The 16,669-nt window shown below is 45.6% G+C and overlaps 1 protein-coding gene across 7 annotated transcripts in view; it reads right to left on the bottom strand.

The window, feature by feature from the left end:
* Positions 1–16,669, bottom strand: part of dhx30 (DExH-box helicase 30) — a 39,304-nt gene that overhangs the window by 7,656 nt on the left and 14,979 nt on the right. For 2 of the 7 annotated variants that reach the window (XM_062984589.1, XM_062984591.1), the window contains exons 3-14: positions 9,953–9,970; positions 9,301–9,431; positions 8,905–9,015; positions 7,320–7,675; positions 5,730–5,853; positions 5,377–5,526; positions 4,713–4,865; positions 3,255–4,076; positions 2,718–2,796; positions 2,167–2,271; positions 1,831–2,006; positions 483–689 (exon numbers count right to left, since the gene is read on the bottom strand). In XM_062984589.1, the coding sequence (XP_062840659.1) occupies positions 483–689; positions 1,831–2,006; positions 2,167–2,271; positions 2,718–2,796; positions 3,255–4,076; positions 4,713–4,865; positions 5,377–5,526; positions 5,730–5,853; positions 7,320–7,675; positions 8,905–9,015; positions 9,301–9,431; positions 9,953–9,970 (2,432 nt within the window). Of the gene's footprint in view, positions 1–482; positions 690–1,830; positions 2,007–2,166; positions 2,272–2,717; positions 2,797–3,254; positions 4,077–4,712; positions 4,866–5,376; positions 5,527–5,729; positions 5,854–6,146; positions 7,233–7,319; positions 7,676–8,904; positions 9,016–9,300; positions 9,432–9,952; positions 9,971–14,334; positions 14,603–16,669 lie in introns of those variants that run through there. The other 5 variants (XM_062984590.1, XM_062984592.1, XM_008121931.3 and 2 more) reach the window with 4 other exon arrangements.

Raw genomic sequence — 16,669 nt, forward strand, 5'->3', positions numbered from 1 at the left:
TTATTATTATTATTATTGACAGAAGCTAGCCAATGTGCCAAAGCATGTCATGTCTTGTTGTGTTTGAGGTGACGTAGTAAATATTTTCATTTGTGTTTGTGACTGGTTACTTGTGGTTGTTTAAAAGACTGGATACGCTTCCACTGTAACAGCAGGGAATTTTACTGCATGCTCAATCCAAAACAGGAAAATATGGAAAGAGAAGGGGAGAAGGCTGGGATCTAAAGTACTACCTTGACTTGCCTACAGACATATTTTGAGTTCTTTGTTTATCAGACAAAAACCTGGGCTTTCAGGTGGCAGAGCCTTGATGGAAACCCTTCTTCAGACCTGGGATACGCAAGCATGCCCATTTGCAACCTGAGACCTCCAGGTAACTCATTACAGCCAGCCAAAGAGAGAGGCAATGGCAGGGGAGAGGAACCCAGCCACCTGGGAGGAAGGTGCATGTGTGTGTGTGTGCGTGTGTGTATTGTACCTACCGTCTTCTCCGGCATGTGGATCTTGGCCTGGACCACCAGGTTCTCCAGGGGAGTGCGGAGGATTTCTGGCACCTGGAAGGTGGGCATCCTGTCCAGGCGGCTGCGAGGGAAAAGGTGGTAGGCAAAGCCCGACTGGCAGCGGCCAGCGCGCCCTCGCCTCTGGATGACGTTCGATTTGGAGACCCACACCGTCTCCAGGCAGGAAACCTGGGGAGAAAACAGGAGTCACACCTTGTCTGGCATGCAGATTGGCTCAGCTAAGCCTCACTTCCTCCCTAGGACCAACTGGTGCCAAAACTCCTTTTGCTGAAAATGTTGCCCCAAAGTGGCAGCAGAGCAAGAAGTGGGATTGTTGTATGTCTTTCGGGTTGTATTCCAGAATACTTCTGGAACATGGCCACACAGCCCGAAAGACATACAACAACCCTGTGATCCTGGCCATGAAAGCCTTCGACAACACAGAGCAAGAAGTGCTGTGTCCCCAGTTGCCCCAGAGGCACAAATGAGCCCATGGTGCATATGGAGTGGAAGCTCTGCTTGGCCTCATACATAATGCAGTGCAATCCACATTCAGACAACACAGCTGGACCAGAAATCAAAATCATAACAAGAAGCTGGATTCAGTGTTTTCCTCCCTCCTCTTTCTCTGAAAAGACAACCAAGCAATGGGGAGTGCCCTAACTGCGGGTAATTTTCCAACATGAAAACTTGATTCATTATGAAAAGTTATGAATTGTGTAGTTCCTGATCACTGAGGAAGCTTTGTTGACTTACTGGTTTCTATACATTTAACAGAACTTGTTAATTAAAAGAAAAGCTTTGGAAATAAATAGATAGTGGGCGTACTACTATCACCAGCAAGGGAAGTCTGCATTACCTGTCACTGTGCTAAATTACCTGTTTAGGCGATTAACGCAGCCTGTAATTTTTATGTTTCTGTTCCTTCTGATTGATTACAACCCTTCACCCACTATGGGAGGCTGCATTCTATTTCCTGTTGTTGGATTGGGCAAAAGATACTCATCATACACAGGGCACTCTGCGTATCCCTGAAAGAAAGTCCTTCTCACTCTCTAATAAAGCATCGTTAGATACTGTTCTGTGTACCAATTCCCCACCGCAACATATAAATAAATATCTTTCAGCAGAGGATGGCTTCCATACACCTGACTGCAGTCAGTGAAAGCTTATGCCAAATAAAGCATTTAAAGATGGATGCTTTCACTGCAAAGGACTAACAGGGCTGTTGCCCACCTGATCCTGCCCCCAGGGTTCTGTCAGGCAACTCCTGAGGGCAAGAAAAGGCCTGAGAAGCCCCTCTGTTGAGCACGAGGAAGAGGCCGCCCACCTTGGTCTTGAGGTCATAGCGCTCCTCCTTATGGGTCCCGCTGTCCACAACGTGAACAATGTCGTTGATGGTGATTGAAGTCTCGGCTATGTTGGTGGCCAAGACAATCTTCCGCACCCCGGGCGGTGGTCGTGGGAAGATGCTCTGTTGGTCCATCATGGGGATGTTGGAATGAACTAATGGGGGGAAAGGGGGTTGAAGGCGGTCAGCACCTTTCTCCATCCCCTTTAAGAGGAGCATCTTTGAGGCCGTGGAGCCTTAACTCTTCACTGCCTTGGCTTTGCAAGGGCGCAGGCGTATTCCCCGCCCCACAGAGAACGGGAGCAGCGCCCTGACCTGGTAAGACAAGGTAGCGGCTGTTGTGAGATCCCAGAGACTCCAAGAGACGCTGCTGGACCCCTTTGATCTCCTGCCAGCCAGGAAGGAAGCAAAGGATGCCGCCTGCAACAAAGAAGAAAAGGTGCAAGGTTACTGTCATATTCTTATCTTCCTTCTTATAGAAAATTTAGTGTGGCATGCAAAGGGTGTCCCAACATGATATGGGCCAGAGGAAAGGGTGCTAAGCTTTGGAAACTTGGCAATTGTAAGGTTTTGAAAGTTTTTAGGCTAAGGTTGCAAGATCCTAGCTCTTCCTCTACCCCTCCTTCTCTTCTCCTGCCCATGAGACAAACAGCACCAGCAGAACTTCAAAATCTGGCCCATTTCCCCTCTGTCCCCTGGCTAGCGTTGGTTTTTATCACACCCCTCTGTCCTAAGTGAATTTTAAAAAACCCCTGAAACTGAAACATTAGAGGTCATCACCTCCTATTTTTGGTAACTCAGTAAAGCCGACTAGCCAGCTAAGGGAAAGGATGAGCAGAACTGGAGGCAGCACTGTCAGCACTTACCTGGTTCCCCATGGGCATCAATCTGAAGGATAAGGTCTGTGATCAACTCCAAGTCGAGGACACACTCCTCGTCTGATTGCTGAAAAAAAAGAGGACCAAATGATTTGGTCTGGCAACCAGGAACGGAGGACCCAGAAAAAGACTGATCTTCCCTGGACAACACCAGAAGCCCTGGTCTTGCTATGTGGGGAGGAAGGCGAGAAGGCTGCTTTCTCAAATAATATGATAATAATAATAACATTTTATTTATAACCTGCCCTCTTCCCAAAGGGACTCAGGGCAGTTTCCAAAGAATAGCAAAAAAAAATTCAATGCCAAAAACAGAAACAACAATCAACACAAAACACGAAATAAAATAAACGTAATATAATTTATAAACAACCAAAAATTAACCGAGGATAAATTAAATAAACATAATATAGCACAAGGTGTCAAACCAATGAAAACATAATACATTAAAAGCATAATAGAGTATATCTAAACAGTGTGACAGGAAAGAGAGGGGATGACCAAGAGCGACAGGTGTCACAAGCTCACCTTGATCTCGTAGTGCCGGTGCCGGTGGCGCCCCAGCATGTTCATGATCTCCTCCAGGTAGTACTCCTTGACCGGGTACATGAAGCCCGGCACCTTGACCACTGGGCAGTCCCCAAAGTACTGAGAGAAGCGCTGGTTGTCCCCCGTGGCGCTCATCAGCACCAGCCGGAGGTTGGGGTTCTGCTTCTGGACGCCCTTCAGCAGGATGAGCAGGAAGTCGGTGTTGACGTCCCGCTCGTGGACCTCGTCCACAATCACGTGGCTGACCCCCTCCAGCCGGGGGTTGCCTTGCAGCTTGCGCAGGAGGATGCCCACCGTGCAGAAGAGCAGGGCCCCTCCCCGGGCGGGGGGCTTGCTCTCCAGCCGCACCTGGTAGCCCACGTTCTTCCGCATGTTGGAGCCCAGCTCCTGGGCCACCCGCTGGGCCACGGAGATGGCGCTGATCCGCCGGGGCTGCGTGATGATCATGTTGCACTGGGCCCCGCGCCCGTCCAGAATGTAGTTCTCCAGCATAAGCTGGGGGATGCGGGTGGTCTTCCCGCAGCCCGTGTCCCCGGCAATCACCACCACAGGGTTCTGCTCCACAGCGGAGAGGATAGTGTCTCGGTGGGAGTCCACGGGGAGCGTGTGGCTCTCCTGCCAGGAGGAGCCCCGCCGCTTCCAGAGCGCCAGGAGGCTCTGGCTGAGGCGCACCTCTTCCGAATCAGACATGGGGAGGTAGGTCTTGCCTGTGATGGCGTCGCTCAGGGAGCCCGACTCCTTGCTCAGGTTCATCATGTCGTCCGCCAACCGCGGCCGGGATTCTCGGGTATCCACAGGAAACTGGGGAGGTATAGAGTCAAATGGGAATTTCTTTTTAATGCTACATCCCTAGGTATCACAAAGCTTCTTAACACCAGGGAGGTAAGCAGAAGGCAAAAGGGGAGCATGCCCAAATCTCTAGTGAGTAAGACAAAGGAAAAGCAATTGCCTTCTTGGTGGCTGCCCCTTCAGCTCTGGAACTCCCCTCTTAGGGAGACTAGAAAGCCCTGCTCCTTACTGTCCTTCCAGCAGCAGCTAAAGACAGCCAACAGCTTTTCCTTCCCCAAGAGATTGCAGGAAATGTTTCCCCCATCCAACATTTTGATTTCAAATACTTGTTTTCTTCACTGACCAAAACTCTGCTATTAATCAGCATTGTCAGGGAATTTATCCAGGGAAGTTTGTGGATGTTTGTGAACATTTTATGGCATCACATCAGCTCAGCCAATGATATGGTGATGATCAATAAGCCAGGTTAGCCAAGTTCAAAACTGCTTGAAAACTTTTCCTAAGATGGTGAAAACTTTTCCTACAACTACAAGCCCCCTGTAACCTACACACATTCATTCTTTGGATCGACGCATATGTACATGACCTGCTTGACTTTTCCCAGTTGGGAATGCCACCAGCACTACTTCTGATACAAGCAAGGCTTACGTGATTCAGGTAGTTCTCAATCTTGCGCAGCGTCGCCTCAGGGACTTTGATGTGGCAGGGCTTCCTCTGGTTCTCGCCCAGTTCCCGGAGGGAAGTCATGTTGTACATGGCATGGCTGAGAGGGTTGTTGTTCTTGTCCACCAAACCAAGACTCTACAAGGGAGGGAGCGCAGAGTGAGGCTGGAAGATGGACAGCAGGTGAAGCAATGGCACAGCTTACTCTCACCCAGAGAAAAATCACTTAGCAAATAATAATCTGCCAATGAAATGCTACCTCTTCCTATACCAGACTAAATGAAATTTGAACCCCTCAGCAAAAGCCCTATTGCATGTCTCACTACTCAGGAGAGTACAGGTGAAAAACACTTTCTTTGTAGTGACAACCCCAGCCATGGAATCCACTCTCAGTGAAAGCCTTCATCCCCTGTGACTTCTCAGAAAGCAGTGAAGACTGTGCTGTTTTTCATAATGTCTAGTGCCAAAAATGGCATCTGCAGAAAGAGTAATAATAAAGTGACCAGCATAAATGGGACCTGCAGGACAATGGTCACCTGATGATATGCTAGATGGAGAGCGGGCAGAGAGGAGGATATAAAAGTTGCCCTTCACTGCTGAGTTACAGGGCTGAGGTCCTATCTCTGTTTGGGCCAAGCCAGCTCTTCACCTTCAGCTTCTGGCAAGCCAGAGCGGCTGCTTTGTTTTCCGCCTCCACCTTGCGGCGTCCCTTGGCAGCAAAGGTCATGGGGCAGGGCCAGCGCAGTGTCAGCTTGCAGATCTTCGTCTTGGTGCCCACCGTCCGGAACTGCATGTACTCCTAGAGACAAAGAGACAGGTCGGCAGGAGGCCCTTGTAGTATCTCTCTACTCTGGTAATCACATCTCATCAAACAACTGGGAGGAGAGGAAGAATTCAACCGAGATAGGATAACACTGGGTTCAGGCAGGCCTTGCCAAAGAACAACGGAAAAGGCCTTCTTTCTTGTGGCCACCTTCCAAGCTTCTTGGTGCAGCAACTCACCTTGACTGTGGATGAGGAAGTGGCAATCTGGATCACTTGAGCTAGGAGGTTTTTGGGCAGGGGAAACTGAGACAGGGCTCGCAGGGCTGTGGTGTCATCTGTCATTTCAAGAGAAAACCCATCTCTGCAGGAGAAGAGGGGGGAAAGCCGGTAAGTCATTGTCTACAGAATTACACAGAGAATAATTACCGCTTACATCCCTTGGGATAACCAATAGCTTATTCTCATGCACAACTGCATTAAACCACGTATGTCCCTGTTTTATTACTGGGCCTGTATATACACAAGAGGCAGTATCTTGAGGGCAGGTTCAAAATATGGGATATCAGATGTAGGTGCAGAAGAATGTAAGCAGGGGACAGGAAAATGCACAAGATGACATGCCCATTTCCCATGCGCAGACAAACTCACTCCTACCCAGTCTGCAAGATAGAAGTAGTCTTCTTGGTTTTTGTTTTTCTCTTTGCAGCCATCAGGTCTAACCCACTGTTCGGCTGTTGGCTTAAAAAGTTAAGATGCAAGCTGACATTCCTAACACAGGGCTGTATGAGAATACATATCGGGCAACATGGGCGCCCAACGAAGTCAGATTGTGTGGGGGACAACTCAGGTCTGTTACAGGCTCTACATTGTTTGCATCATAGTGACCTATAGAATTTCTGGGATATTCTAGAACACAGCCAATATTATTCACCCCTGTGGATTGCCTCAAGGTGAAGGTTGCATTTGTAGACAGTAACACAAGCAGCTCTCCTTAATTTCAGGCAGGATTATTTCCTAGCACTGAGATCCCTGGCATTCCTTGGTGGACTCCCACCCAAGGCCCAACCTCTGCTAAGCTTTGCCAGTCACATGAGACTGTATGTTCAGGGCTGGATGAACATGTAAACAATTTTGATTCTCTGTGCTTCCATTTAGGGAGACACAACAGTATAGAGAGGGCTGGATTGCAGGCTGAGAAGAAGTATTAGAAGACACATAAAGTAGGGATGAGGAAAATCAGGGAACTATGTATGAGAGAGCGCATGTATACACTGGCACATTTTTGCTGCCCTCAAACCCTTTTAATTGACCTGGTCCCTTCCTTCTGAAAAAAGAGGACACTGCTCTATTATTCTATGATTCTATAAGCAGAGGCTGGATGGCCATCTTTCGGGGTGCTTTGAATGCGATTTCCTGGTGGTGAAAAATATAACCAATTGTCCCTCAACCACCCAATGAGGAATTAGGGGCCTGTTTGGTTTTCAAAATCTTTTTTAGGTTGCAGAAGATGAATGTGGCCCTCCAAGGTCTCATGGAGAAGAACTGCAGCCCCTAATACCTGACAATTTCCCACCCCAACATTAAAGGCTGATGTACTTGAGGGCCATAGGAACGAAAAAGACTCATAAGTAAAGATGAAATCCTTTTGTCCTACAGGGCTTGCACTTATGTAATGATTTCTCAATTTATGTCCTTCTTCGATTCTATGTCCATCACTCATTGGAAACGAAAGCACCATGCAAACACTGCAGGCCCCACTGATCCCAGAAAACAACCATGTCTGGAAAATTGTCCCCCGCTTGCCCGCTTCCATGTTCATGGACCTACCTCATGTCTCTGGGCGGGGTGCGGGCCCCTGGACGCGTCATGGACAGGTAGTCGGAAACGTCGATGGTGTCCTCCTCCAGCTCCCCCTCCTCCAGCTCACCTTCCTCCAGCTCCCCCTCCTCCAGCTCTTCCTTCCTGATGGGTTTCGGCAGGCGGCTGTGCTCCAGCGGCTGGATGGGTTCGTCGGGCTCCATCCGCCTCCAGCAAGTGGACAGGTCAGCCAGCGAAGGGCCGGACTTGGAGCGCCAGCGGCCCTCGGGGCACCACCTCTCTTCGGGGCAGCCCAGCTGCTCGGCAAGGATACGGTACCTGGCGGCATCAAAGAGCTCGTTCCGGGGCCCCAACAAACCCCAGCCCTGGAGGGAGAGGGAGAGGCAAAGGGTCAAAATCCCCAAAGGGACACATGGATTTGGGGGAGGGAGGAGGAGTGGGCACTGTAAATATTCAACAGCAGCCAGGTTAAATGCAAACATTTCTGTAGGCTTCTCTAAATTTCTGTGTGTCTGTAGTGAGGGGCACACGATTCGCTTGCTCTCCACTCTCATTGGTCACTGGTTCTTTCTGGACACAGTTCAAAGCTATAAAACCTATAGAGCTTAGATACAGACTATTTAAAAGATCCAATGCGAACCAGCCTGAGTTTTAAGATTTTTAGGGGAGGGAATTCTTTCCGTCCGCTGATTGATGAGTACACGGAAAAAGCCCTCTTAGTGGCTACCCCCTGGCTATGGCTTTTTCCTCCCAGGGAAAGCTAAGTTGGTCTCCTCTCTGCTCTCTTTTTCACAATTGAAAGACCTTTTTATTTACCTTTTATTTACCCAGGCCTTGACTTGTTATCTGACCACTTTAGAAAGTCTTTGAATTGCAATGTACTGTAGTTTCATCTAGACAGTCTGTCCAGCTTTTGACTCTAGCCATGGCAAAGTGCAAAGGCCAGGAGAAGCTCATGCACACACACAACAGTAGGCCAAGGGGAAATTTTCATGTGTGTGGTGTGGAACATGCATCAAAAACACTGATCTATAGAGCTGCTAAATCATTTTAATGAAAAGGAAAAAGGAGACAAACTACCTTTCAACAGCTTCAAATTGTTCAGGTTTTGTAAGTCTGTCCTCCAGAGGGAGGATCAGGTACTAAATGTGCAAAGGGGATGATTTCATCCTCCTCTTTTTTATACGTGAAAACCCAACCAAACATGTAGGCTCTCGTCTACTGTATTCTGAAGTTATAGGTCTTGGAGGGTAGTATTTCTCCCTGAAACATTGTTTCACCCTGTTTTTCCATTAGACTAGTAAAGACACAGATTTACCAGGAAGCAACACAATAAAAACAACAATAAAACAAAAACGCTGATTGTTGTTGTATGGCTGGTTCTTTTCACAGATATGACTGCAGTTCCTCTTCATAATACCTAACTGGTCCCTGGAGTCCACAAAAGCATCCTTGCCACTTGCTAGACCAGACCAGGAAGCCGCTAAGAAAAGGCAATCAATGCCATGCCACAAACGCTAGGCACAATCAACCTACTGGAGGCTAGGGTTACCCACTAACGGGGCTGGGAAAGGAAGAAATGCTCCCCGCTCACCTTGAAGAGCTGGCAAGCGGCTGCTGCCGCTTGCCGTTCAGCATCAATCTTCTTGGTCCCATAGCCTTCCACCTCCACATTCTTTGGCCATTTGATGAGCAGCGTGACTTTCTGTTAGAAGGAAGAAAAGAGCAAGGACTTGGCCAGACTGTTTTTACACCTGGGCTTAGTTTTCCTTTTGGTGGAAGGTGTAAGGGACAACATTAATTTGGCAAGACCAAGCAATTCCCTTCAAGAATATAAGCCCTGCAGCTTGTTTTAAAAATTGCATATATTTGTTGAGATAATTTTAAATAGAAATGGGTAATGGTTCTAAACTAGAACAGGGATAAGGGTAGAAAAGCTTCTAAAGTCTTATACAGGTTTGGCAAGCATTGTATTTTAAAATTCAGCTACCTTTTTCCGTGGCCCATTGGTGTGGATGTAGACTAGCTTGTCTCTCGCATGGGAGATACCAAGGGCTCTTCCAATGACGCTGTTGAGCAAATTTTTAGGCTGGGGAAATTCCTTCAACAAATCTCTTGATTCTGAAAGAAAAGAGTACTATGAACTCGTATCAACTGCGGAGGCATTTCACACCAAGAAGCATGCAATGCACCCGGCACCCATGGGAGGTCAGCATTGCACCAAATTTAGCAGATGGCAGAACACGTAACATTTAAGCAGCTCAGCCTTGAATAATAGAGACCTCAATTCAAGGAGGCAGCAAACAGGTGCCCTAGCATGATTTCCACAGCCAACTATCCCCACAATGGCAGATCAAGTTCTGTTGCAGGGGTGGACAATAAATAATAAGCATGTTTATATCAACCAGTTTGCTAATTTATGAATTCTGTTCATTTAATTCATTCTACTGCGTACACCTGTTTAAGGAGCTTGAATGTTTGAGCTCAAACTCAACTCAAGCATCTTAAACATTTTCACACAAGAAAGCAACACAAAATCCTTTCTAGCTAACCAAGCTCCACTTCCTGGAGACACGCACAAGCACATCATTGTGACAATGGAACTCATAAACTAAGGATAAAAGAAAGTGAAAATAACTCACCTACTTGCATTGTCCTATCTAAGAGAAAAGCAAGAAGGAAAGGACCCAGAATAAAAATAAAGATTTCTGTAAGAACATCTGGAGCTTAAGGAGACTGGTACATGCCTGGGGTGCCTTCAATATCTCACTGCTCACAAAAAGCCAACATGTTGTTCATAACTGTGTGCAGCAGCATGATAACAGTAATGTTACAACTCACGTCACCTTAGGATACCCCTAAGTGACCAATCATGCAAATAAACATGATAAAGAGCATTCAGAGCATTCACATTATACAACAGGAGGCCAGATATCTATATCAAAGTGCATGTTCACATGTGTCGTCCCCCCCAATATGCCTATTTCTAATATAGGTCAGTGGACCACCTTATAAAACTACTAGCTGTGCCCGGCCACGAGTTGCTGTGGCAAAGTGGTGGTGGTATTGGTTAAAAGTTGTTGTGGAATTTTTATTTGACATTATTTGTATTTTTAAAAAATAATTTTATTGTAACTTATCTTTTTTATTTATTATATTTTATTTTGTTGTATTATTTTTAGTTATTTTGTTATTATAGTATTTTATTGTATTAATTTTTTTAGTGTTTTTATTATATTATTTGTATTTATTTTATTTTTTATTCTTTTATTAAAACTGGGCTGAGTGGGTTGCTAGGAGACCAAGTGGGCAGAGCTTAGAGCCTTCTAAGTGGAAGCAATTGGATAAAAGCAATTATTCCTCTCTCTCTAATTAGGACTTTATTTTTCTTTTCTTTTTGTTGTATCAACCTAGAGGCGTGGATGATGGGTTGTGTTGTCAAATTTCGAGGTTGGGGGGCCTGTAGTTTTGTTGTTTTGTGGGTCGCCGTGATGCCATCACTCTTTTATATATATAGATTGTAAGAATAAGTGCATCTATGAATATGCACGTGAAATATTTCTTCTTTGACAATACAGTAGAGTCTTGCTTATCCAATGTAAACGGGCCGGCAGAACGTTGGATAAGCGAATATGTTGGATAATAAGGAGAGATTAAGGAAAAGCCTATTAAACATTAAATTAGGTTATGGTTTTAAGCACTAAAACATGTTTTACAACAAATTTGACAGAAAAAGCAGTTCAATACGCAGTAATGTTATGTTGTAATTACTGTATTTACGAATTTAGCACCAAAATATCACGATGTATTGAAAACATTGACTACAAAAATGCCTTGGATAATCCAGAACGTTGGATAAGCGAGACTCTACTGTAGTTATAATCTTATGGATTCTGCTTCAGCATCATGAGCTAAAGGGCAGGTGGAAGAAATATTTTAGGCATCTTATTTTATAATGTTGCACATATAAGAAGCTGGTAGATCTTGGTTTGGTCAAAGCAACCAGTAGGTTTTACTTGTTTATTTAAAACAACATTAGTTATTAAATGCCTAGCACAGAGGGCCCTTGACACAAATGTACCTTAAAAATATTTATTCACAGTCTGGTGAGCAAACTAAATGCTACTAAAATACACCTTAATAAATGAGGTAAAATATACAGGACTCTTAGCAAAAAGTGCTTCCACAGAATCAGACCAGATGCTTGTAAAGTGATGAACAAGCAAATAGAAACGACCAGGGCATACACGGCAACTACACCACCAACACACACACACATTGCACCTGCGTGGATGACAACTGTAGGAATTATGATTTTGTTCTTCTAATGGCTAGCTTCTGTGGGGGTTGGAGTCCACGACACCCAGAGGGAGGTCCGGAGTTGGACCATGCCTGCTTTAACCCATCCTTTAACTTCTTGTTGTGAAATTCCCTTTTTAAATCCCTCTGCAGCTGCTTCTGAAAACCCTTCTGCCCTGACAGCCCGCCTGGCTAAGAAGGCTGGGAGGCGACTTCCTGTCTAGCTCGGGGTGGCAACCCAAACTCCCATCACAAGCTGTTGGAAATGGCAGCCTTCTTCAAGCCTCCTCTAGTAATGTTTATCTATGATCTTGTTTCCTACTGTGTGTATGTATGTCCTGGGTATATAGCTTCCTTTACTCTATGGTTATAAAAGGGGCTGCAGATCATATGATCACTTCTGACTACTTCAGACCTCTGATTGCTGTTTTTGCTGTATGAGATGTCCTGGTCAGATGGCACAGAGAATTATCTCAAACATATCTGTAACTGGACTGATACGTTTTGTACCTCTGTATGCTGAATACATGAAGGTCGTGAGTAAACCAATTATGTTACTTTTACCAAAGTCTACTTCATGTTTGTCTCTTGAGTCCTTGATATAAAACAAGTTGTTTTATGGGAGAATATATATATATATATATATAGTACTGAAATATAATAATAATCATAATCATAATACTTTATTTATAGACCATCTTATCTCCCCAAGGGGACTCAGAGCGGTTTTCAACAAAAAATAACAAAAAGGCAAACATTTAATGCCGAAAATTGACAAGGCAACAAATGTTTGAGCTCAGACTCAACTCAAGCATCTTCAACATTTTCACACAATGGGTAAAAAAATCTTAACATGAAATTATAAAACTAACCAAAAACTAACCAAAAGTAGACTTAAATAAACATAATATAACACATCACATACATTTACCACACAACCGCTTACAAATTAAACTAAAAAGACATTAAAAGCATCAGATGGTTTTCGGCACCCAACAGGCTGAGACAGTTATCCAATATCAAGGTGAGGACATATATGGAGATATACTATTATTTACTACATTTATATCCTGCATTTCTCACCCCGAAGGGGACTCAGAGCGGCTTACAAATCAAATGTACATACAATGTATTATCAGCATAGCACAATATAAGCATTAAATTACTATATTGTATTATATCATTATATGTTAATATTATTAGTACTATTACATTTAATATATAATATATAATCAATATTATTATATTGTATTATTAGTATAATATTGTGTTACATTATAATATTATTATTACTAGTCCTCCTAGGAGCCCCCGGGGGGTGCAGCAGATTAAATCACAGAGTTGCTGAACTTGTTGACTGAAAGGTCAATGGTTCGAATCTGGGAGCAGGGTGAGCTCTTGCTATTAGCCCCAGCTTCTGCCAACCTAGCAGTTCGAAAGCATGCAAAATGTGTGTAGATCAATAGGTATCACTCTGGTGGGAAGATAACGGTGCTCCATGCAGTCATGCCGGCCAAGTGACCTTGAAGGCGACTACTGACAACTCCGGCTCTTTGGCTTAGAAAAGGAGATGACCATCAACCCCCGGAGTCGGACACGACTAGACTTAATGTCAGGGGAAAACCTTTACTTTTACCTTAATCATCCATCCATCATCTATAGACTGTTGTCCTGTATTGGACCTTTTAACGCCTTGGATGATTGTTTAATATTTAATTATGTCTATTTAAAATCATGACTTGTTAATTTATTTTTAAATGTATTCTTTGATGTCTCAACTATTGATTTTATGATATTATAGGATTGTATTGGGCTTGCCCCCATGTGAGCTGCTCCGAGTCCCCGTTGGGGAGATGGAGGCGGCATACAAAAATAAAATTATCATTATTATAGATCTGGCTTGGTCAAAACTTCGGCACTCCCTTCAGGTGTTTTGGACTTCAACTCCCACAATTCCTAACTGGCCCAGGCCCTTTCCTTTTCAAATCTCAGCCCTCTCCACTTTGCAGTTGCACCTGTCCAGCTGGGGGTAGCAACTCAACCTCCCACCACGAGCATCAATACAGCGTGGCCTTGATATCTTTCTCTCTAAATGACGAAGATGCGAGGCTCCATCCCGGGGCTTATCTCCAAGCAGGAGGCGGAGAGGCCCACTTTACCGCCCACTTTACGCTAAACCCTAATACTAGCGGTTACTTCTGACCAGTTGTACCTGTTGGTTAACTCCTCGACATAGCCACAGAGTTCACCCCAATTTAAGGTTCTCCCCATGATCTTATAACACCTTAACTTCCTTCTTGTTTACAAGTTTCACTCAGTGCACTTTGCCCAGTCCATTGTATGATTTTATTGCTGTGTTGTTTTTTTGAGGACATGAGAGAAGCCTCCCACAAGGATGGTAAAACATCAAAACATCCAGGCGTCCCCTGGGCAACGTCCTTGCAGACGGCCAATTCTCTCACTCCAGAAGCAACTCCGGTTGCTCCTGACATGAAAAAAACCCCATGTGTTTTATAATAACTGTGATTTCATTTTATGCCTTTTAATTTTGGGTGTTCTTTGTATTTGATACCACTGTATGCTTGTTTTATATCTGTGAACCGCCCGAGTCCCTCTGGGGGAGATGGTGGCGGGGTATAAAAATAAAATTATTATTATTATAATATTATTATAATTATTTTCCCCCATCATGCACAGGGACAACGACAGGCCGCGCGCGGCTCACCCACGCGCCCCATCTCGCCTTCGCTTTCCCCGTCGCTGTCTTCCGCCGCCGCCGCTCCGGAGGCCCGCTCGCAGAAGCCCCTTCGCCACGAAGCAGCAGCAGTAGCAGTGGCGGCGGCGACGGCACCACTACTACCGCCACCACCGCGGCTGGGCCTGAGGTGCGCGCGCCACAGAGGCCCCGCCGCGCCCGCTAGAAACGCCTGCAGCAGCCGGCTGGGCGCCGCCATCTTGGAAAGAGAGCCGGCGCGCGCATGGCGACGACGTCACGCGGCCCCGGCGCGCGTGCGCTTTGCCGCATTTCCACCCCCCCTCCCTCGCTGCGCCACCTAGCGGGCGGCTGCCTGACACTGCAGAAGGACTTTCCTCTCAGCCTTCTCTTCTGCAGGCTAAACATGCCCAGCTCTTTAAGCCGCTCCTCATAGGGCTTGTTCTCCAAAACTGGTCTTTCCAAACCTATCTGACAAGGAGGGTTTCCCCCCTCCATCTGTGTTGAAAGGTCTGCTTTCATTGTTGTTTGGGGGTAATGTGCCTGGCTTGTACCTTCCCACTCCTACTGATAGACACAAGATACTTTTTTCCTGCTTATCCCAAGGAATTGTGAAGGCTGCTCAAGTAACATGAATAGGGGTATTGGTTGTAGCACGAACTAGAAAGGGAAACAAAACAAGCCGCCTTTTTTTCTCAGACAGACTGGCAAACGAAGGGCCAGAAAAGGAATGAAACATGCAATCCAAGCTGTCAAAAGTAGGCAGTTGGTGAGGGAAGGAAGAGGATAGGTTTCTGTTCAAGAGACAGCATGAGTAGGGAAACCCTTTAGAGAGAGAAAGAGGCTGGAGCGATGGGAAAGTATAGGAAAGAAAGGGTAAAGGGATCAGAGGAGAAATGTGAGAAATCAAGTGTGTTAGAGGAAACAAACAATGGCGAAGCAGTTCTAACGTGGGCCGACAACAGTAGAATGAGCCTCCTTCATGACAGTAAATTACCACCATCATTTAATAGCGGCCGATGGAAGTGTGGTTATAACCCTGATCTGATTTTTGTAAAGAAAAGCATAAGCCACCAATGCACCAAAAGGGTATTAAACCCAATACCTAACACACAACACAGACCAATATCCTGTGTAGCATATGCAGCTGTAAGACCGAAAAGTGTCCCATTCCGCAGAAGATAAATAAAGCTAACTGGACAAAGTTTACAGAGACCTTGGAAGCTGCTATTTCTGTTATAGAACCTTCTATAGAAAACTATGACCTGTTTGTAGAAGCTGTGAAAAGATCCTCGAGGCTCTCAATCCCTAGAGGCTGTCGCACAAGCTACCTACCAGGCCTAAATGAAGAATCACTAAATCAGCTACAAGAATATCTCAGATTATTTCAAGAGAACCCATACAGTGATGGGACTATAGCAACAGGCCAAAAACTATCTACAGCCTTAGCTAATGCTAAGAAAGACCGTTGGATAGAGCTGCTTGAGAACCTGGACATGTCCAAGAGTAGCCGAAAAGCCTGGCAATTGCTGAGACGCCTGGATAGTGACCCTCTGGTCAACCCTGGACACGCGAACGTGACACCAGACCAGATAGCTCACCAGCTAATTCAGAATGGGAAAACCAACCGCAGCAGAATAAAGATGAAAATCAACAGGGTGCCAGAACTTGAAACCCACCAGTTGTCTTCTCCTCTAAACCTGAAAGAACTCAGAGAAGCCATCAAGCGATGCAAGACTGGTAAAGCACCTGGCCTAGATGACCTGATCTCAGCCTGCAGAAGAGAAGGCTGAGAGGAGACATGATAGCCATGTACAAATACGTGAAGGGAAGTCATAGGGAGGAGGGAGCAAGCTTGTTTTCTGCTGCCCTGCAGACTAGGACACGGAACAATGGCTTCAAACTACAGGAAAGGAGATTCCACCTGAACATCAGGAAGAACTTCCTCACTGTGAGAGCTGTTCGACAGTGGAACTCTCTCCCCGGGGCCGTGGTGGAGGCTCCTTCCTTGGAGGCTTTTAAGCAGAGGCTGGATGGCCATCTGTCGGGGGTGCTTTGAATGCGATTTCCTGCTTCTTAGCAGGGGGTTGGACTAGATGGCCCATGTGGTCTCTTCCAACTCTACTATTCTATGATTCTATGATTCTATGATGATGGAGCAAATCAAACACTTGGGCCCCAAAGCTGAAAACTGGCTTTTGAAATTCTACAATCAATGCCTGGCACACAAACAGATTCCCAGAGCATGGAGGAAAACTAAGATAATTGCCATCTTAAAACCTGGTAAAGATGCCTCCAATGCCAGGAACTATCGACCAATCTCCCTCTTATGTCATCTATATAAAGT

Source organism: Anolis carolinensis, chromosome 6, assembly GCF_035594765.1.
Source record: "Anolis carolinensis isolate JA03-04 chromosome 6, rAnoCar3.1.pri, whole genome shotgun sequence".
In the NCBI taxonomy this organism is placed as follows: Eukaryota; Metazoa; Chordata; class Lepidosauria; order Squamata; family Dactyloidae; genus Anolis; species Anolis carolinensis.